This window comes from Microplitis demolitor, chromosome 3 (genome assembly GCF_026212275.2).
Source record: "Microplitis demolitor isolate Queensland-Clemson2020A chromosome 3, iyMicDemo2.1a, whole genome shotgun sequence".
In the NCBI taxonomy this organism is placed as follows: domain Eukaryota; kingdom Metazoa; phylum Arthropoda; class Insecta; order Hymenoptera; family Braconidae; genus Microplitis; species Microplitis demolitor.
This window is the reverse complement of record NC_068547.1, coordinates 22161875-22184580: the sequence shown is the minus strand read 5'-3', so window position 1 is coordinate 22184580 and position 22706 is coordinate 22161875. Positions and strand designations below refer to the sequence as shown.

The following is a 22706-nucleotide window of genomic DNA, read 5'->3' as shown; positions in this document are numbered from 1 at the left end:
ATTTTATTATATCTTTTATGAAGCATAATACTGGTGAAAAAAGAACAAAGTAAGAGTATTCGCACGCCCGGAGTCGTTTGGTATCCCGGTGTAATGCCGCTTAGCATCACAATCCGTGCAAATTGGTCTGCTCAATTTGAGCGAATTGCTGAGCGACTCTATGCCATACACCCCCTTTCCTATTTCATATACATTAATATACATACCTAGCTTTATATTCTCTCCTCTCGCGTCGTCTCGTTTACTCTCGTTTTCAATTCTCCAGCCGAACTCTCAGCCCTACGGGTTAATTTACCTACCCCTGCACTCGTGTACACCGACAGCAGTGTGTGTGTGTATATAAATATGGAAATTTCGGTGGGTTGCTGGTGCTACTGCAGTTGAAAGAGAACTTCGAAGAGCGAGAGAGAGAGAGAGAGATAGTGTGGGCGAAAGACAAAACTATAGCACATGTACATAAGTATACATGAATTACTTGTATATAATTTTGTGCAGCAGTGAAATTTTTGTGCACAGGTTTTCTATAGCATACATTTTATTCAACTCTTTATTCCGTTGAGACGTGTCGTCATGCGTTACCCGTGCAATAAACTTTTCAAAGTAACACATACAGATATGCAGATGCACAGCAGCCGGAAACTCGTGAAAATAATGCGGAAAATTGAAAACACAAGTGAAGTTTCTTTCGCATTTAGCTCTCGACTCACTCGGCTCCAACTTGAGCTACTGCTGGTGTTGGTGTTCCTGGATATTCAACAGATGTACGTCATAAATCCATGTGGACTCGAGTGTTACACTGCAGTAGTCAGTATGCAGAAATAGAAAATTTTAAATCTTTATAAGTAAACGTGTCTCTTGATAAAACAATTTATGGATTTATGTAACGTAAATCCAAACGCGTATTTTGTTGGTGTAGTGACTGTTGGTACTGGTGGCAGAGGATATAATCTTGACTGACATTCCTCGGAATTAATTGAGGATATTTCAGTTGAATTTCCATGTTCGTAATTTCCGAGCAAAGTGAATGTATGTCCATGACAAATCAAAGCGAACGCTTGACGTGGTATCGTGATACCACATCAGTACACACCAGCAGGCATCAAGTAACGAGGCGCGTAATTACAATCCAGGATTGTGTCTCAATGAAAGCAAAATGTACATCTCAATATATATGTGTACATATACGCTTATGTATATATATGTATATATAGGTATACACAGCTCCGAAACCAGGACAAATGCTCATCCGAGGAGCGTCAATGATTCAGATGCGTCAATATGTATGCTCTTTATCCAATGTCCCCCACCACAGATACCAGTCAGAGGGTGCGTGCGGTGGCTATCATCAGATTAAGTACATCAAACTCTCTGTGTACTTAAACCGCTAATTAGTATTATCTTACCACGTAATTTATCCTTGTCTATGCTCGATACTATACTGCTCAACGTACGAGTACATATATCTAATAGTATAACAATAAACAAAGCAGTCGAAATTAGGTCTTTTTGAAATTTTTATACAATAAAGGATTGAACTAGAATTTGTTATTTTTTATATAAATTATAAATATAATATACTCTCTAGTTATCAATCTTTCGATGGATTTGTGTTACGTGCAGCGCAATTATTTTCCCGGTATAAGAAATCAAAAGAAATTGTATCTGTATTTATTTAATTGGCAACACGAACGTGGGTTTAAATTTCGATTTGTTAAAAAATTCTATTAGGAGTCAAAATATTAATTCCGCTCATTATTGAGAACCAGATCACGTGACCAGAGAATCAAGTCATGAAGTATTGAATTGACTGGGGAAACTAAAATGTTAACAAATAATTTCTTTGTGTATGGCTCAATTAAAGTCTACATGAAATTCAATCGGGTTTGTATCGAAATTCAACGAACGTGTTTTAAATAACAAAATAAAAGTAATGAAGATTATTTTAAAATTTTTACCAATCATAAAATGAATGAAAAATAATTGTTGAGTTGTCCCATTAATCAATTAGATCAAATTGTAATTAAAACATCAAAAATTAACGGAATTCATACTAGCTATCAAATTACAAAAATCAAGTTGTAAATATTAAACTCGGATTTAAAAAAAATTACCAAACGTTCGCGTGTATCAATAGCATATTTGAAATATTTTTTTACATAACTATGTAATTTATTCGAGCTAAAAATATACGAAAGTGAATATTTAAAATTTTTAATCTGTATAAAATGATCAAAAGCTAATTATCCAAATTGTAGTAATTAATCAAGTAGATTAAGTTGCAATTAGAACATTAAAATTAAACAAAATTAATCATCAAATAGCACAAAAGATAAATATAACTTATGGATAGCAATAATTACATTGAAATTTGTGCGATACTTTGAGGTATTGGTGCAAATTTAATCTCACCATTCAATATCGAAAATTATGCGAAATTCCAATGACCTTTCTGTGGATACTTTTTGGTATTTCAATATAAATATCGCACGTTATTTAATGCATATATATATATATATATGTGTAATGGTTACTGTACACTTTTCAGCTACTTAACTGTGTACTCTTCAACTGTACGAGCTAAATCCTCTCGCCACCCAGTGGCATTCGGTCAGAATAATAATAAGTGCGCGCGTGCACGTAAGCACTGAGTACAGGTAGATCCGTTACACTGCAGTTGCCAGTAGTAGGTGTATTTTCAGTGTGTTATATATATATAGATAGATATAGATATAAAGTGGACTTTACTCTCTACTCTCCACTCTTGTAATGCGGTTTTAGTTCGCTGACCCAAACAACTAATTTCCGCGAGCCACGTGACACGGTTGTCAACAAGTGCATTTAATAGTACTGTACTAAAAATCACGCCCCAAGAATTATCCAGCTTTTTGCCGAGTCATGCAGTAGCATTTATAAAACACAACTGAATTGTTGATACTATCTGAAACGCTCCGGCGTGATCCACACGTTGGCCTTTTTTATTTTAATCCATTTAGTTCCTTTTAAAAAGGGAACGTTATTAATGGGAGTTTTTAAAAAGTATGCCGTGGCAGAGCCATCAAAGAAAAATAAACGGAGAATAAAGAGGCCAAAAAAGTTATTTTAAAATTAATTTTTTAATTTCTGAGCATAGTCTATAATAATAATGTAATATAAGATTGTACTATGAGGCAACTGGGTTGGAAATGGGCGTCATCGTTGAACGAATCGCCGATCATTAATCATCACCCGAGAAGCTCTTGTTATTAATCTCGCTCGTGGTCGTCCTGGCGGTGGTGGATGCTAATAGCAGTGGTGGCCAAGAAACTAATAACGTGTAGCCGCTTAAATTCCGACGCACATTCTTGCTGATGCTGTTTTTATCGCTTTTATTCCCTGCTGTTAATTAGCACACCTATTTTAGACAATAATAATAATAACAATAATAATAAGAGCGGACGTCTTCGTTATGTAGTGCATAAGATGGATTATTTTATTCCGAGTTATATTAAGAAGTAACTGGAGGGCTGGCTGGGAGGAGACGCGAATGAAACTTGGTATCGTCGCATACCGGAAAGTTTTGTGTTCACCGACTGGGAGGATTTTCCGGGCTCACAAGCTTGAGAGAGTGTTATAACGTGACTACTAAAAGATAGTTTCTCGCCCGGTCTAACTCTCTCACGATCTTGTCATGCGCATCTTTCGCATAATCCGTCAACGCGACGACCGAGCATGTTAAATTTAATTACTTCACTAATCGCTTATAAAGATATATATGTATATAAATTTATAACGCTGATGAACACAGTGATCGTACTCAAAAGCGTAAGATATTTTTGCTGAGCATCTTGTAATGTTGACAGTATCTTAAACTATCTCGTTTACATCGTCTGCATTTAATTTACGCAGGTACACAACACAATTTTGTTCTCTGCTCTACTCAACTTTCAAATAATAATGCGCTGATGCTTTGCTTGTTGAGGGGTTTCGGGATTTGTCGGCAAAGTGAAATTAAAAAATTTAATTATTTTCTTAAAAATTAAATTGGAAAAAAAATTGCCCTTACCCTATAGCTCTTAAAGTCGACGATGAGTATTTTAAATATGTAATTATGCCGAGTATAGAACGATAGCAACTAAAAAACGTTTTGTATAATAATAATTTAAGTTTGATGGGCGTAACCAGTGCCCATCAAAAAAATATATCCCGTAAAAACTAATCTATACATTTGTCTACATATGAATGTATGTGGTGGCTTTCTTAATCTTTTGGAAGAAAGGGTTTTACTACCGAAGCATCGGGCAAATCATCAGCAGCTGGCGTTTAGTTTCCTATAGATTGCTCATATAATACATATATTATATATATTGAGGGATTTAAAAATAGTGGATAGACGTCAAAAATGAAACTGGAGACTGCCTCAAGAGGAAAGCGTCGGTGGACGCCAAAAAACGGCAGATGGTGCAGCATTAAAGGTGCGCCTGATCCAGGTATACTCGGGCCAGCGGATCGGAAGCGAGCGTGATCGGCAATAGAGCTACGAGAATTAAAAAAGTAAAATGTAATGAAAAGGTAGAGGAGAATAAGGAGAAGAAGACCGAGTAGAGCTGAAGATGGAGATGGAGGAGAAAAATAAGAAGACAACGGCTCGCACCTGCTCTCGTGCTGCGAGCCCTTGAAGGCACGGCGAGCTGGAAACATTTTTTAAAAATGCCAAAGCCCTCTGTATTTTTTCACCGTCTCATCACGGCTAAAATCCAGGAGACCGGAATATTTTCAAGTCAACTGGCTCTAGAGTCTTCACTGGCCAGCCGAGGTAGAGTCTTCGCTCGACGGGTTGAGTGTACATAAAACTATACTCGAACCGGCTCTGCGTGTAGTGGCAGGACGCACAGCCTTTAATACTACAAGCCAGAAAGAAAATTGCTTCGGATCGCGCGGAAGGCCATCAAGCCCTCAATCATACGGTTTTTTACTTTTTGTTCTCGAGCTTGCTATCGACCTCCAATGCACACCATATGTCGATTTAACTGGCACAAAATTATCTCTCTTCAACCCTGTTTCTTTCTATATATACATACATATTTTATTTATACACACGTGCATATCCATGTATGTATATACAGACATAGAAATACCCACGTGTGCCGCTGGTTGTATATATGCATATAATTATATATATATATATAATTCCAACAAACGGATATATTTCTATCTAAAGGTGTTTGTCGATAGCATCAGAGTACACGTAATATTTGTTCAAGAGAAAAAGTTTTTCTCTTTGACAGCAACAACAACAAGGAGGAAGCCACGATATACATAACACAGAAACGTGGTCTCTGTGTGCCTAAAATAGATAGTAGCGTCTCTTTTTCCCTTGAACTAGGGGTATAGCATCGACTCGGTTTTAAAAGCCCGTACCGGCGCAGGCAGTGTATGCTAATGCATTATTTACATGCGATCCGAGGCTCGGACTGGCCACGAGGGGACGGCAGGTGCTGCTCCACAAAACCCACCAGAGAATTATGAGCCCTCACGCTGCTGATGTCTCTCCCGGTCCACGACATTCATTTTTTTTCAACGCCAGTATTTTTTTAAACTCTTTTAATCGCTACAATAATCGCACATTCAGATAATCCGCTTGACTGTACATGAAAATTTTTTTTCAGTCATATTTAATCTCGAAAAAATATAAATAAATAAATATTCAATATCAGGGAATCCGTGTACGAGCTTTAATAGTCTAATAAATATGTAAAAAATTTACGTATATTCATAACAATAATCGCAATAATAATAATAATAACAGTATCGGTCATAACAATAATAATAGAAATAATGAAACAGATTAAAAAAGTGAATCTCATTTCATGAAACATCATCTCGCTTTTGCACTGAGCGCAGCCACGCATAGACTGTTAATTAGCTGTGTAGTTCGCAGGCTTCTGATGATAGGAGAAGCATCAAAGCATCAGAACCGAGGGGAGCAGACTAATTTCTCCATCGGTTTGCTCTGTTGCACCTGCTGATCTGACGTACGTGTATATTTTATACATACATAGACCGCGGCGAATAAACAGCGAATGTACATTCCCAATCCAACACTTTTTAAGCTTCGGGTCTTATTATAACGTCAAAAGCATTCATTTTATTCCTGGCTATTGATCGTGTCTTTTAAATATCGATGTGCTTATTTATATGCACACACGCTTAATGAACAAAAATAAAAATATGGAAGCATGTACGTTATAGTCATACTGAAATGATAAATTTTATTCAAAAGTATACGTGCATAACGAATGGATGTACGTATGTACCTGGCAGCAGTGGTTCATTGGCATAAGCCAGCAGGTACGGATAAGGATCTACGGACGTGAATGCCTTTTCGACTTGAAAAACAGCCCGAGGATCCCTAGAAAAGACAAGACACTAGTCTAGTGTAACATAATAATGTAGATTGTAGATCTCTCAACGAATAAAAATGCAGATAGACTGGAAAAAACATAAGGCTCTGCAGCAACACACTGCTGGTTGCTCTAAAACGGGAAAATATAAAATAGTTTTAGGGAGTAGTTTGTATGTATTTAACAAGAGGAAAAAATGTAAGCAGGGGACACGAAAATAGTCGGGACCCTGCGGGCGTCCGGCAGGCCTCGAAAGATGAAAACCACCTGCCGCAAGGGGTCCAACACAACGGCCTAAGAACCGGATGGGAGAAGGGCACACAAAAACGGTCGTTTCTCTCCCCTCAAAATCCTCAGGGCTCACCTTTCCAGTTTATGTTTATACAGTAAGTTGTGCTGGCCTTTGTGATGGTATGGGATGCGGAGCTGTAGCTGCACACACAAATACAACCGCATCCTTGTTCTTCCTTCATCGTTGGTCGTTGGTTGTTGACGTCACTGTCGTTGCCGTTCACTCGTCTCTCTTACTCTTACTCCATTCCATAATGTCCACATTCCCCTTACACTCTTCCTATTTCATAGTATTAGTACCAAACCAGTTGAGGAAACGAACGTCTCTTAATCCCCTCCAAGGTACAACTTGAGGCAAGGTACGCATCCCTCTCTACCATACCTTACCAATATATAAATACATATATATATATACATATATATAGTATAGTGCACGTTACGCGAAGAACGGGAGAGAGTGGAGTAAAAAATAGGGAAGCGATGCGGTGGGGGGTTGCACTGCTGCTTACGCGTCCCGACGCTCAGTTGCCGTGCGACCGTTGAAAGGCGCGCATGTTTAACATTCTCCCATGTACTTTTGCTCAGTACATCTATCCAAGTCACATCTTTCGCGCCAACAGTCCACCAATTTTATTGTTTTTATTTATTTATTTTTTTTAATTTCCCAGTGCACGCAACTGAGGATCGCTTATTAGTAATCAAAATACTATTACTTTTAAGTGCAATTATTTTATTCACCACAAGTGAAAGTGTTTTTAAAAGAATATATATATGCATATATATATTCTTTTTAACATTCCACTAGGATATTTTTAAATTTATTTAAAAAATAAATTTGTGTGCTGTGTGAGCTCGTGTGATTTGTGTATCATTTTTGGAGCTTGTGCCAATTTTTTTTATTTATGGATAACAATATTGTGTTATGTTACTTATGATCTGTAATTACATATATTCGAGCGAGAAAATAGTGTGATAGATATATTTATTCGCTGATGAGATTTGCAGCCGAGTGATTTTTTTAAGTGATCGGAACAAGTGATTGAGCAGACAAATAATGAGGTACGATATCGTACGGTGAAAAATTGTTTTTTTGGTTTTTATTATTTTTTAAGTGTTTGAGTTTATATATTTTTTTACAAAATATATACATGCAAGAGAAACTAAATATTATATATACATATATTTTGTGCGGTAAGCTTAAAAGCGCGTGTTTGCCGCGCGTGCTCTAGTTACCCTCGTGGGCTGATAACATTTTTGCCACCTGTGCCAAGTGGATTACTAATACTGACGTGGATGAGATATTACCGCGGTCATTTACGTCAATATGGATACAAGAGAGCTGTCTAGAATCATGCAATTTCTCTGGATAAACATAACAATCTTGCTCTTGTGTAACGGTGAGTAGTTGATTGCTAATTTTGGAGTAATGTTTTAAATTTTTAAATTTTACCGCCAGTTTTATGAAAGGGGGAAACTGACGATGAAATGAGTTTTGTAAAACGTTAATGTTAATGTTGAAGATTAAAGAGTAGAGCGAGAACGGAATTCAGCTGGATATGGTACGAGAAGTGGAGTACGCATTGTTCGTTTCGATACGGCTGAATTATCCGAAAGAATGTTATCTTTTTTTTTTTTTTAATTTATGTACTGTAGTATCGAGACTTACAAATGTCGAATAGTAATTGCGTGCGTTATTTGTTTAAACAACTGTCGTTTTGTTGGCACAAAACGGGTGATAAATTAAACAATGACATTCTATTTAATGTTAAAAGTTTATTTTAACGTAAGTTTGTGTGATAAAGTTTTTAAAGTTACACAAAATACGATTTTGTAAACTTTTATATATTGAATTATTTATATTGATTCTCATATATTTTTATAAATAATGCCTTTTTTATTTAATAAAACTTGTTTAAAATGGAGAAAAACACCCGAATTTAATATTTATAGAATATTTATATTTACATATTTTAATTAAAAATAATAATTATAATACATATATATTTATATACAGGTTTTAAATATATGCAGATTGAATCGATGACGAGATTTTATTTTAAGCAAATTAATAAATCACTTATTTAAATAATTTAATTAAATAAATATATATGTATGTATATATATTTTTATAATGCTCCGAAAAAATTTAGCGTAAAAATGGCCGGGGTAAGAGAAATTGAGTGTTAATTTTTTATTATTAAAAAACTATATTTTATTTTTGGACAATGTAAATTTACACGAGTAATTTCAATTGGAAAATTGAATGATGAAAATTTTAGTTTCCATTAACGAAAAGTTACTTAACGAAAAATCTCGCGGAGCTCAATTTAATTAGCTATTTTAATCAAACAAATTTTAATAAAATTAAAACATTTAGCATTCGGCAACAAGCTATGAAAAAAAAAACAATTGCTCATAATATTTACATATATTTAAATAAGTTAATTATTCCCTTTAGTGTAACTTTATTAAGTATATATGTATATACATGTAGTTAAACGAGACGGCTGTCCTCGAATCCCATTTAATCATCGATCAGCTCCGACAGAAGTTAAAGTAATGGTATTAGTTTAATAAAGTATAAAGGTGAAGTAATATAATATATAAAAACGATCGCGATCGACGAAACATGACGCGTGTATCAGAAAGTTAAGTCAGGCAAGACGGAGTAAAATAAAGTCCTACATAGCGAAACTAAGTAAAGTATACAATAGCATAACAGCAAGAAAGCAATAAGCCACAGCAATACTAGCGGTAGCCAGTTATGTTGGTGTTAGCAGAGTTTGATCGAGCATTAAATCAAGGCCGTGAAAGTAGCCCGAGTGGCAACGCAGAAACAGAGTACACGTTTCAAAGGTATTGTGGCGTACGTGCGATCAGCATTGCTCACGTTCAGCCTGGGGATACGGCAAACTGCACCGGACGTGTGTTACGAGAGAGTGATCTGGAATTGCAGTCAGCTATAGGTGAGAGGGTAGATTGAGCCAATTCTAAACCCTCTGTTAGAAGCAGAACTACCGCTGGCACCAATATCCCGTACCAGCAGGAGCAATACCAGTTTTGTTGCAGAACCAGGACCAGCAGCAATGCTACCAGTGGAAATTGCCCCGAAGTACAAACCAAGTGGTTTTCAACGCTCAACTAATTCCATCGGGACAAACTCAATGACTATTTAAATGCCCTAATGGCCAATTGCAAGTCACAGAACTCTCACTCGCGGCTATCGATGTTAATTATTTAATTTTAGATTTTGTCCTTTCGAACAGGGGACTTTAATTCAGTTGCCGCCGACAAATTTCACTCGACTCAACTCTTTGAAGGAGGCTTTTATCTCCATGTCATGACAACAAAGAAAATATCCATACAAACTATAGACTATGGATACTTAAACAATAATAATATGACTCTTGTCTTGTCTCTTGTGTCTTTTGTCAACCACAAGTGCTATTATTGGAGGTAGTGATGGTGATGGTACGCTGTACTTGCATACCAACATTTAGGTGCGTTATCTACAAAGGGCCCCCGTTATTAGTGACGTTACCAAAATTATTTGATGCTACGGCAAACTACAAAGCATCTAACCACACCTGAATTTAACCTCGGCATATTTCCACTCAGCTATCTTCAATACTTTGTCATCCTCACATACTCCTACCTTACATATATACGCAATTTTAAACATCAACAATTTAAATTATGCAATTGTCCGTAACAAAATCTATTTATATTGATTTGACAGAACGGGAATAAATTTTATACATTTCAAACAATAACCCGCCCGCAGATACTCGCGTATGATAAATTTTATATTAAATGTTAAATATTAAATATCAAATGCGCGTGACTCGGAATAGTAATATGTGGCAAATAATTTTATCACCAACGATCGATCGAAAATTCCATTTTCAATAGTTTCAAAATGTTAAAAAAAAAAAAGAAGTAACTTAAATCATATATAATTTATATATACCAAGCATCATAAATATATACATGTCACACTATATAAATCATCATGAAAAGTTTATTCGTATAAATGTTTATGACGGTTAAATTTATACCAACAATTTGAGTATTAATTTTTTTCCCCATATAGCAAACATTATATAAATTACCTAAAACCAAAATACATTCATATATATATACATATACATATAGATGTATTTTATTTATAAATAATATCTCATAAAATAGAATATATCATAGCGGTATAATTTTTTATAAAAATAATAATTTAAAAAAAAAATTTGATTTATTCATGACATCATTTATGTATGTATCATTAAGCGGATTTATATTCGTTAAATCTCCAGCTCTAATGTCTGTTATTATTCATAAAAAAGTATCTATCATCATTATTAATTTACTCATCCTATTACTACTATTATTATCATCATTATTACCAGCATCACAAAAAAGCACTTTATTGATGACTATCGCCATGGAAATATAAAATTTCAAAATCATTAGTCCTCGACTTGTGATACCTCGGTTCGTTCAATTTCTCTCTCCAGCCGGTTTTTCGGGATATCAATTATCCCTCTTTTCTACTTATGACCACAAAGTGATGACACGGAAAATAACAACCAACATGGTTGTCGGGTTATATACTGGATCCATTTAAAGCATTTGAGTATACACTGCAGTCGCAATAACTTAACCGCACTCGTTGGAGAATCTGATGCTCTCTACCAATGTAAATGTCTATATTTATATATCTGCATCCAATAAATACCCACATTATCCTTTCACATATATATACATTTATAAGTATATGTATACAAATCTATTTAATTATTTTACGCAATAATTAATATAATTAATTTCAATGGGTATGCCAATGAGCATGTCACTTTAATAATGACCTACCAATCAAATTAAATATTTATTGATTATTTATGATATAATACAAATTAACATTAAATTTATTACTATAGAACAAATAGATTTTACGCTCTGGTAGTTCTCTATTCAATTGATAATCAACCTTTACATAAGCTTTCTCAAATACATATATATAGATATACATTTCATTGATTAGATAGCAGATGATGGCATTCTGCATTGTGGAGTTAAGTGACAACGGCAAACGGAGTGCAACGTATTTAAAGAGTAATAAAAGAAACACTGCTTACACCTTTTCGTGTTACGTAATTTTTATCGCTGTACGGTTATAAAAAAAATTACTGCAATAAAGGCCTGTCATCCTTGATGAATTCTCGTTTATGTATTTTTAAAGCTAAGCAGTGAAGCACCGTCACGCTTGGCCTCCATCCATCTCCGTCTTAGCTATTTTTCTTTTCCACATATTATTCTAAAAAAGTATTAATTCACTTAATTACCTGTTGTGTAATGCATTTCCACAGCAAAAGAAAACAGCGAATAAATATCGACGCAGTGGTTTTTATTATTTCTCTGCAACAGACGATAAATTGAGTGAATGTGTGATCAATCTGTCGAGTAAAAAATCCGAGAATAAGTCACTGCAGTGAGCATTGAGTATTTTTCTCAGTCACGTATCGAGTGAGTGGGTTGTCGAAGGAAAAATGTGAGTTTCCCGTGTGCTAGTTGCTGGCCAGTATAGAGGATACTCGGGTGTCCCATCCAGCTGAGCTTACCGAGCTAAAAGGTCCCGATGGGAAGCGTCCTCTAGCGAGAGCTTGGGCTACGTCAAACTTATTTTTTTATTTTTCATTCTTTTATTTTACTTCTTCTTCTTCTTCTTATTCTTTTTCTTTTACTCCCACTCCTATTTTTTCTTTGGCATACTTGTCCGATTACTCGTCTCACGAGGAAAGAATGTAAAAAAATCTAAAGAAGACGAATAAGACCGAGAAATACAAGTAGAGTTGAGTTTCTCAAATAGTAGTGCAGAGCAGTAAGTAAGAAAAAACAACGCTCGCGGTGGAAAGCATCACATAGGTCGGAAAAACAAATGAAAATAGTACTTCTAAGAAACGTGTGACTATTTTTTACAAAGACTTTTATTCTACTTGAACTATAAACTCACACATATACATATATAACCACAAAGTAGTAGCATTTACGATCGTAAAGTCGTATAGAATTACAGGAAAAGGTCTTTCGCCACCGATCGTATTCAGCTGCAGTAGCAAACTAGTGTCGTGGCAACTCCGCAAGTTACATGTAAAACCGTCCTTTCAATTGTTACGACACTTGTTCGTATATATACGCTCTTAAATCTTTAATGTACACTCTCTATACACAAAGAGTTAATTTGCTTTAGCATTCGACAGCAACGTGTTAAATTACTGCATAGAAAGCGATTGAGTTCGAATTTTTTTAGTGTACATTAAAGACCGCGAACTAATGCCTATAGCAAAAAGGGTTTAAACAAAACTAGATACCGACATTCAGGTGCCAAAAGTGTAAGTCGCCATGAACAAGTTTATGTAGCTCAACTGCCAAATGCATATATTTCGAGACGTAAATTAATTTAACACGGTGTAAATCTGGGAGTAGTAAGCGCCGAGTGATGACGCCATATATCCGCAGTTATAAGTGTGGTTGGAAAAAGGGGTTGAAATGTAAAATGACTATAATGTCTAGCTCTCCTACTTTCTTTCACCGACTTCGTCGCTCGACGTAGGCCATGTATTTTTTATGTATTATGTGTAAGTCTTTGTATATTTATATAAATGTATGAGTATATAAATAAAAAATACCGGCATAGTTTAATCGATAAAGACTTATTTAGGTCCATTAGGTTGTAAAAAAGTCGATAAGACGACAAGAGAGAGAAAGAGAGAGAGTGGAGTAGACTACTGCGACGACGACAAGCAAAATGAAATCCCTAGTACGCCACCGCTTACGAATTGAAACAACTCGCGGGAGGACGAGTGTGCTCGACCTGGTGCTTGGCACGCTACGACAATTCAACGACCAGCTCGCGACCTCAACAAGAATCTTACACACATACACGCACACATATATATATTTTAAATAAGCATACAGTCTGTTCTTCTGGTTGCATACCCTTCTACTGGGCACTCCACCCAGTCCTACTCCTATTCCTATTAATACCAATGTGGACACGAATTGTATACGCAGATGGCATACGCTAAGGTCTGCAATTGTGGACGTGCCAACTGACGGTCACGACTCGTAGACACAGGCTTATATTTTCCTTATTTCGAGTTTTTTCAACTTATTTCTTTCTTTCTTTATTTGTTTTTTTTTTTTTTTTGTTTTTTGTTCTTCATCCTCGTAAGTCGTTAGTAAGACACGCAGGCTGTATTCTAATGAGGATTTTTTTATTCCTTCCTCAGTGTACTTTTTATTCGTACACAGCGAGTTTGGTATGTAGAGTCTACTTACCATTCTGAAGAATCAAGAAAGTAATACACGGGGAATTGTAAAGCATTATTTTATTTCTCGGTATCCACTACTCTATAACTGCTGCGTACCGACACGTAGTAGATGATGAAATGTAGCCCCGAGGTAAATTGTTCGTCGAAGTTGGCCAATAATCCTCTTCCTATTATAACGTTGTCATTGCCTCCAGTAAATGTATTTATTAACTCTCAGGAATCTCGATATTCGTCGTGCAGCCATTTTATTATTTTTTTTATGCTATTTTAAGAACAAACTTCTGCTTTATTAAAATGTTATTAATTTTTTAGTATGTTGCATCTATATTTTTTAAATAATATTTTTTGTCGATATTATTGAATTTTCTCGCTGATATTATGAAATATTTTCATAATTAAATTTAACGAAAAATATTTAATAAATGAATTGATTATAAAATTTAATAAAAAAAAAAAAAAAATTAAAACGGATACAATTAAAATAAATTACAAGTCGGCACAGTGATGTAAACGATTGTCCCGAGCGGATTCTCATTGATCTTCAATTGGGATTGTTCATTCGACAATAAACGGGAAGGAAAGTAAAGATAGTGGTGATGCGATGACATCTATTATATTACTTACACCGTCACATAGAAATTACTGTATCCATGAAAAGATGTAGTAAACTCGGTCCTCCATTTATATATTATACGTGATCATTGATCACGTTAGTTACTCAAAATAGCTCTTATACCTTTGTTATTATACGACACAGCGATATCCCATGTTGCGCCACATTTATAGACCGACTATAGAGTACAGAACTGTTAAGCTGTAACAGTTGATGCTGCAGCCTCCGTATGTGTTTTCCACGAATCAACGGTCACTCGATGGCATCTCCAGCCGATGGCCTCTATATCTACGCATCCCAACGTACCCGCATACATTCACAGTAAACCGTCGTTTAAGTCCAGCAATGTAAACGTACAATTCGCCGTGAGCCGAGACATAACCCGAGGTAACGGTACTTTCGTGTTAAGAGCTCTCTCGTAAAATTCAACGTAAATTTACGTCTTCACTTTGAGAATACCAGCCAGTTATATGATAATAACAGTACCGTGATCCGAATACGCTTGACAACTCGCGTTTTATCATCATATTATAGTTTACCAAGATATATATATATATATATATAAATATAGATGTATGTATGTCTGGGGTTGTATGTCATCTATATACAGATAGATATGAAAATAATCCACGTGGGATTTGATGTATCATAGATCGTATTACCTAATACGCGATGTAACGACAAATGTCATATCAAGCGTTCATGTCTGACGTCTCTCCTATAAATACTATTAACATCCGTCTGTTTTATATCCCAGTATGTATATACATGACTTGATAATCCTCCATGAATAATATATTAGCTATCAGTGAATTAAAGAGAGAAAGTAAATATTATAAGTATCATGATCCAACTCATCATCAAAGAAACTTTGGTACAAATTTATGCTCGCGATAAAAACATCCGGTGGCTCTTTGGCCTGGCATTCTCTGCTCACTGCTTATTCTCTTCTCAGTTCTTACATTAGGTATATATAGATAGACAGATAAAATGTTGACGACGGCGAAGAAAAGGGGATGATAACGTCCAAGTACTCTATAAAGAATACTACTACACATTCTGGTTGTCGATTTTTACCAGAGACTCGAGAAGATATCACGCTTATATTCTCGATATTGTTTGAGTCAATAGTAGAGAGCATGACTTTCTCGTATAGATATATATATATAGATATAGATATATAGGGCCTCTTGTTTAACTTTTTTTTTTTTCATTTCCTTACTCCCTTTGTCTTTATTTTCCTCGTCTGCTGTAACGACGTCACTTGTTCAACCAAGCGTCTTTTCCTTCCCGCGGTATTGGACGAGTTTCCTGTGTGCGAATTTCTCGTTTGAAGACAACCTCCTCTTCTCTTACTATCTGTTAGTACCATCCTCTCGAATCGTTTATGAGATCCTCGGTTTTGTTGATTATAATTCAATTTCTAGCAGACGACAAGAGACCGAGTACGACAACTACGACGACTTGCTGAGATAGATGTGTATTTATATGTACAGATGTAGATAAAGGTTTGGGTAGAGAGATGGGATGGAATGAGGATTTAAAGATAACGAAAAATAAAATAAAATGAGGATGTGCAGAATTGTCAAAGGCCAAGATTATTGTTATTGCCAATTTGAATTTATTTCCCAATAATTTGCAGGAGAAATCACGGACAATAAAGAACAGACAACTTTATCGATTACCGTTTGCTGTTTACTTCAAAATGACCCTATAAAAGAGTCAATTTGAATACTCGTTCAAAAACAGCTATATACTGTTTACAAATACTGATGCGCGCTTCAACAAGCTCCTCTGTATAATATTTTCGTATAATTTTCAACATAACATTATTAGTAGATTTTATCACCGCAATCCCCAAACGCTGGGTTTTATTATTGATAATGATAATGCATATCTATATATAGATATTTATCATGAACGATACTATTAAATGTCAATGAAGTGAAAACATTAAGCAGAGTAAACTATATGTTGTCATGATGTCGCAAAATAAACTCCGCATAATTATTATATTACATTATTTTAATGAATATATGTAAATATGCATATATATGAACATAAATATACAAATAAATAAATGGCTTGTTTTTATTCGTGTTACAGCTCTATCACAAGTGCAAGCAGCCGAAGAAAGCCAAGTTGACACGCAAGAGGGCTCAACCGTGCTGCTCAGATGCCGATTTCAGAACGTCAAAGAAAATGCCACGAGCTTCTGGTTAACTCACACTAACAATGTGCACGACAATGCGGCAATCGATGACAAGCCCCTGTCGCCAAATTATAGCGTCTACATGAACCTTAAAGAGGGGCGTTATGACTTGGAAATTCGCAACGTATCATATGAACGCAATAATGGTAAATATGAATGTCGTATCAAGATGAGCGGAAGTGGGGAGAATTTGTATCACAAAAATGTGACACTCACGGTACTGAGGGCACCGGGACCGCCAACTATTTCACCGACTTCGACCCCAGCCACTGAGGGCAAACCTCTTCAGTTACACTGTAACACTAACGGAGGTAGCCCTGAACCCGAGGTAAAATGGTATCGTGACAACAGCGTACGACTTCTTCACACTGGTCGCACTCTTGAGATTGTACCGACGAAAAATGACAACGGAGCTATTTTTCGGTGTGTTGTACGTAATCGGGCTATGCCTGACGGCGAAACACTGAATGCGTCTGTGAGATTAGACGTTGACTACTTTCCTCGTGTGACAGTTGGCCCGGAAAATCCTCTAAAGGTCGAGGTAAACGGCAGAGCTGTTTTAAAATGTAACGTTGATTCAAAACCAGCAGTCGGTATGGTTCGTTGGATGAGAGATGGAAGTTTTATTGCGACCAGCTTTGAACACGTGATACCACGAGTAGCGGTTCAAGATGCCGGAAAGTATACCTGTGAAGCGGACAACAATATTGGAAAAAGTGGTGAAGCATCGCTGACCCTTGATGTACTGTATCCACCGACAGTTAAGATAGAAGGTGACACAACGCGTATTGCTGAGGTTGAAGATACAATAACAGTACACTGTCATGTATCCGCAAATCCACTGGCATCGATTATCGAGTGGACTCGTGAAGGACGACAGGAATTCCGTGAATCTGGACCTCTATTGCGGCTGAATCGCGTCACCGCTGATCACGCTGGGAATTATACTTGTCAGGCGATCAATATCATACATCCTACCGGTGGTGAGAGCAAGAATTACTCAGCACAGGCACGGGTTAACATTCGCATACGTCACAAACCAGGACCGGCTAGAGTAACTCCAGACTCGCCGGTTGCGGTCGAAAATACGCGAGTTATACTCACATGTATGGCTAGCCCCGCTGGTTATCCAGAACCTCAGTACAAATGGTGGAAGGAGGGAGATGATCAGGGTCTACAGCTGCCTATTGAGACAACTGGACCGCAGTTTATCATACCTTCAGTCCATCTAGGTCATGACGGTACATACAAATGTCATGCACTCAATGAAATTGGTACAGGCGAAGCTGCTTCTATCAAACTTACTGTCACTCAGCCACCCAAAATTCTCACTAAATTACAGCCCCACGTCACAAGAAAGTGAGTAATACTGTTTCCTATATTACTGTCACTTTTTACTACTATTTAAAAAGAAAAAAAAATATTAATTTAACTAAATTTTGTTTTACAGAGTCGGGGAATCATCTTTCTCAGTGGTGTGTGTCGCTCAAGGTAAACCAGTGCCCTCAGTCCGTTGGTTGAAAGACGAAGAGGATCTCACTGCGGATGTGAGTCTATACAAAGTAGAAACGCGACACTCAAAAGGTCACGGCAATGTTATAACTGTTAATTCAACTCTGAGTTTCCTCGGACACGCGCGTCCTCAAACTGACAAAATAATTGCGAGCGATCGTGGCAAGTACACATGTGTATTCAGCAATGACGTTAAAAGAGTCGAGTCCCAGATGATGTTAAAGGTCGAACATGCGCCAATAGCTTTGCACAAGCACAACAAAGTTGCCTACAATTTGCGGGAAACCGCTGAAGTAATGTGCAAAGTACAGGCTTGGCCAAAGCCCGAGTTCCAATGGAAATATGGATCTAACTCGGCGCCCCTTCAGGGCTCGTCCAGTGACGGACATTACGAGATAGGGACAATACTCGAAAATGACGATATTTATACCTCGGTATTGAAGATAACGGGTATCAAGGAAACAGATTACAATAACTACAGCTGTCATGCGATAAATGCCCAGGGTGTTACTACCTCCGTAATTACGCTGCAACCCAAAGGCGCACCAGAGAAACCAACAGATCTCACAGCTTTGGAGATCGGACCAACTTATGTGGCATTACAGTGGGAAATTGGTTTTGACGGCGGTCTTGAGATCACTAAATACTTCGTGTCTTATCGGCGCATACCCAGCGAGGATGAAACAATTGCACCAGACTGCGCATCCCCACGTAGTCCAGCTGGCCAATGGCTGGAGCGCGATTGTCGGCGTGCTAATCCCTGCAATATTACAGACCTTGAGCAACATCAAAAGTACACATTCAAAGTAAAAGCGTACAATACTAAAAACCACTCTGATTATTCAGACGAAAAAACGTTTGTCACAACGGTCGCTAAAATCCCTGCACCAAATCGCGTTACATTTGATCCCGAGAGCAATAATCTTGTAATAAATGTCGGGCCGACTTGTCTCGCTGTGGTAGCATCTATTGAACGGTTGGACAGTGGACCAAACGACCTCTGGAAAATAGTAGACGAGTGGCTGCTCGAAGTTCTAGGCAGTTCAGCCACTACCAAAGATGGAATGCTCAATGACCCAGATATGTCCAATACGGGATCACGTCTCAGAGTAAGACTTTGTTTGCAATCTGACAAACAAAAATGCGGCGATTGGACTGAAGCTGAAGGTAAGAATAATATTTCCTTTAGCATTGCAAAAATATCAATTTTATTCAATTTAATTCAATGCAACATTATTTTTTTCATTTTCTCTCCAATAGTTGGACCGTCTTTAGTTCAAGCAAATGCAATAGCAACGCCAACATTGATCGCGATAGTAGTCAGTGGCGCAGTGTTCCTTCTTTTTGCAGCTCTGTTACTTTTATTCTTCCGATGCAAAAGAAAGCACACGGCCAAAGCCAAAGACTACGAAATGGATTCCAACGCGTAAGTCATTTTTATTATTACTATTCCTATAACTGTTATTACCACCATACATTTTGATTTATATGCATCCACATCAGAGAAAAATTACACTCGGGTTAATATATTTACAGCATCAACCGCAATACCACATTACTTTAAAGTTTATTTATATTTTTTTAGTATTTACCCGTGATTTTTTTTTGCTCACGGTCTGAACCTCTACTCCATGTACTTTGTTGGCTCTCTGCGCTATCGTGACACCGTAGAGCATGAAATGAAAGTCCCTCTGTGTATCCGATAAAGAAACGAGCGATACAAAACAGAAAGAAGGACGGAGTAGAGACATAAAACAATAAGTCCAAGTCGCTCTTCCCAAGGGTCGTCCCTTGACTCATCGTATTTCCGAACAAAAACCTTACGCTCACCTAGACTCGCTCGTTGTCATGCTCGTCCAAGTAATCTTCTCGGCCAGTGAACGGTAATAGCACTCTGGCTCTTGCTACACAGACTGCCTCGGAAAATCCACACCAACGTAATGCTGAAACTAGATCGTTCTGCAAAGACAGCCTGTGATAATATTCATATTCCGTATTCTATCATCCGTGACAACGACTCTTGATCATTACTATGCATAAAATACTAACTAGCTACAAAAGAAACAACGTAAAAGCAAGTAATAATAGCGTGAAATATTATTCATCGGGTTTCTTGCAGATACACGCGCCCTCATTCAGATAAGAAAATAGTAAAGTAATTCATATCGGTACTCATTACCAGAATAGACAATAATCCGGCTTTGTAAGTGCATTGTATACTTCAAGGAAATTCAAAACCGCAATCCAATTTACGTGTGTAGATGAAAAATAGTAATAATAGAACGTGAAAAAGCTAAGAACACTTTGCCATAGACTCTTTTATTCAACATCCGCTTGGCCGATTTTCTTCCGGGATCTCATTAGTGAATTTAAAGTCAGATACTACTGCGTTACCTCGTATAATTTATTCAAGCTTACATAGAATATATACGCGCCCAAACCCTTGCCCAGGCTTTTCTCGCATCTCCTACTCTCTGCTATTATATAACCCGCCTATACCGCTCTACGATTTTCGCCTGCACAACTAACATCAACTTGTTATTTCTGGCTTCTCTCAACTTGTTATATATGCCAGTCATCCTAGTTAACTAACTCGATAGTCTAGTGTGTAGTAACAGTTATAGTTATAGTTTCAAGTACCCGTACTAGTAGTAGTAATAATAATACAGTGAGGTGACAAACGAATTTAACGTTTATGATTCAGGGTACGACCAAGTTTGGTCACTGGAAATGGACAGCAGACCCAAGCCCCGCCACCGTACTATGCCGAGAACAAGGCACTCGAGCATAGTCTAGATCGAGCTCTCGCTATGGAGGACTCTAAAACACCTGCTTACGCTCAACCGGCTTATAATTGGCGTCAGCCCAATCACATCAATGGTGAAAACGGTAAGTGTCGAAATGTCAATTGATACTACATACAAACAGACACATCTGCTATTAATTCAATGTCCGCACTTTTGGCGATACAGGAATGTGCTACTCTACTTTATAATATATATATATATACATAGACAGAGTAGTTCAATTAGTGATATTGCTCAAGTGATGTTGAATGGGCTACTGCGGAGTAGCACAACACGTCGAGACTATTGCAGTGACATTTATCACACGATTCTGTACTCTTGTTTGCCAGGTGTCAACATGGGCTACTTGGACAACAGCTATTCCAATTCAAATAACGGTGGCTCCGTAAACTCCCAGGACTCTATTTGGCAGATGAAGTCAGCCGCGGCCAATGGCGCTAATCCCCCTTACGATCTTGGCGGATACGCTGCTACTGAGTCTGACTACCCGGCCCACCCACACTATCTTCCGCAGCGTGAGGATTACCGCGAGAACCACAACCTAAGCAGACAACAATTCTGTGCCGAGCCCTATCCCAATGTGGTCAAGTCTCAGAAACATGTCGGTAAGTCACCGTCATTATTATCATTTAATCTTCTCGACAGATAGTAATTTTGTAATTTTAAACGACCATTAAATAATGTATTTTTATTTTTTTTTTTTACTGTAGATTCGCCGTATGACGTGTCTGGGTTGCCTTATCAAGAAGCGTACGACGAGGACGCAAAGCCGCCCCAACAGGTGAGCCTCTCTTACGACGAGAGTCTCGAATCCGGATACTCAACTCCCAACGGCCGACGGCCGAGAATAATAAGGGAGATAATTGTCTGAGATCAGCCTACTGGCTCGCGAGCCAGTAAATCGCGAACCACTTGGCTCTAGCAGCAGGCCCCCCACCACCATCATCACATGGAAATAGTAATCGAGAATCCCACAGACACAAATCCCCCAATGACACCCAGCAATAATATTAATCCCGGTAACTTCGGAACTCTACCGGGACCAGCTCATCGCTCATCAGCATATCGTGTTCATGGTATTGACGGAATGCCACCACCGCCAACCGACTACTATGGCACTCTTCCATTGCGCACGACGCGCTCACAACGTGGTCAAATAATCGGGGTTCCTTCGCCGCCGACGGACTTTGAAATAACTCAGGTCCGTCGTGTTGATAAGTCTGGTCTTCTAGAAATAGTAGAACCAGATCCAACGCGATGTCGATCACGGCATCTCACTGGTGCGGAAAATCCTCTAGGTCATCCAACAGTGGGTGTAATAGGAGGGGGTGGCGGAGGAGGAACACTGACTCGACGTATCGATCGCTCAGGTTTGCTTGAGGCTGTTCCAGAAGTGCCTGATCAACTGCTACTGCAAGCTCCGAAGAGCCCCGAGTTAAATGCCACAAAAACTACCGATGATCCCTCGTCCTCGGCGTCGGCGTCTCAAAACAGATCGATAGTAGAGCGACTCCTTACGGGCGCGGAGATCGATCATCATAAGGATCAGATTCATCGACCGAA

The 22706-nt window shown here is 37.6% G+C and overlaps 1 protein-coding gene across 1 annotated transcript; it reads left to right on the top strand.

The window, feature by feature from the left end:
- Window positions 1–7207: 7207 nt before the first annotated feature.
- LOC103569748 (hemicentin-2) lies at window positions 7208–22030 on the top strand. Its single transcript, XM_053737315.1, has 7 exons — window positions 7208–8068; window positions 16719–18183; window positions 18275–19503; window positions 19597–19762; window positions 21041–21225; window positions 21473–21748; window positions 21854–22030. The coding sequence occupies exons 1-7, from the start codon at window positions 7996–7998 to the stop codon at window positions 22012–22014; spliced, it is 3555 nt and encodes a 1184-aa protein (XP_053593290.1). The 5' UTR covers window positions 7208–7995; the 3' UTR covers window positions 22015–22030.
- Window positions 22031–22706: the final 676 nt, after the last annotated feature.

Bases quoted from the DNA above. Each gene is read 5' to 3' on its own strand.
- LOC103569748 (XM_053737315.1), top strand. From the start codon at position 7,996: ATGGATACAAGAGAGCTGTCTAGAATCATGCAATTTCTCTGGATAAAC. The intron at 8,069-16,718 runs GTGAGTAGTTGA...TTCGTGTTACAG, and splicing joins AATCTTGCTCTTGTGTAACG to CTCTATCACAAGTGCAAGCA. The intron at 19,763-21,040 runs GTAAGTCATTTT...TTTATGATTCAG, and splicing joins TACGAAATGGATTCCAACGC to GGTACGACCAAGTTTGGTCA.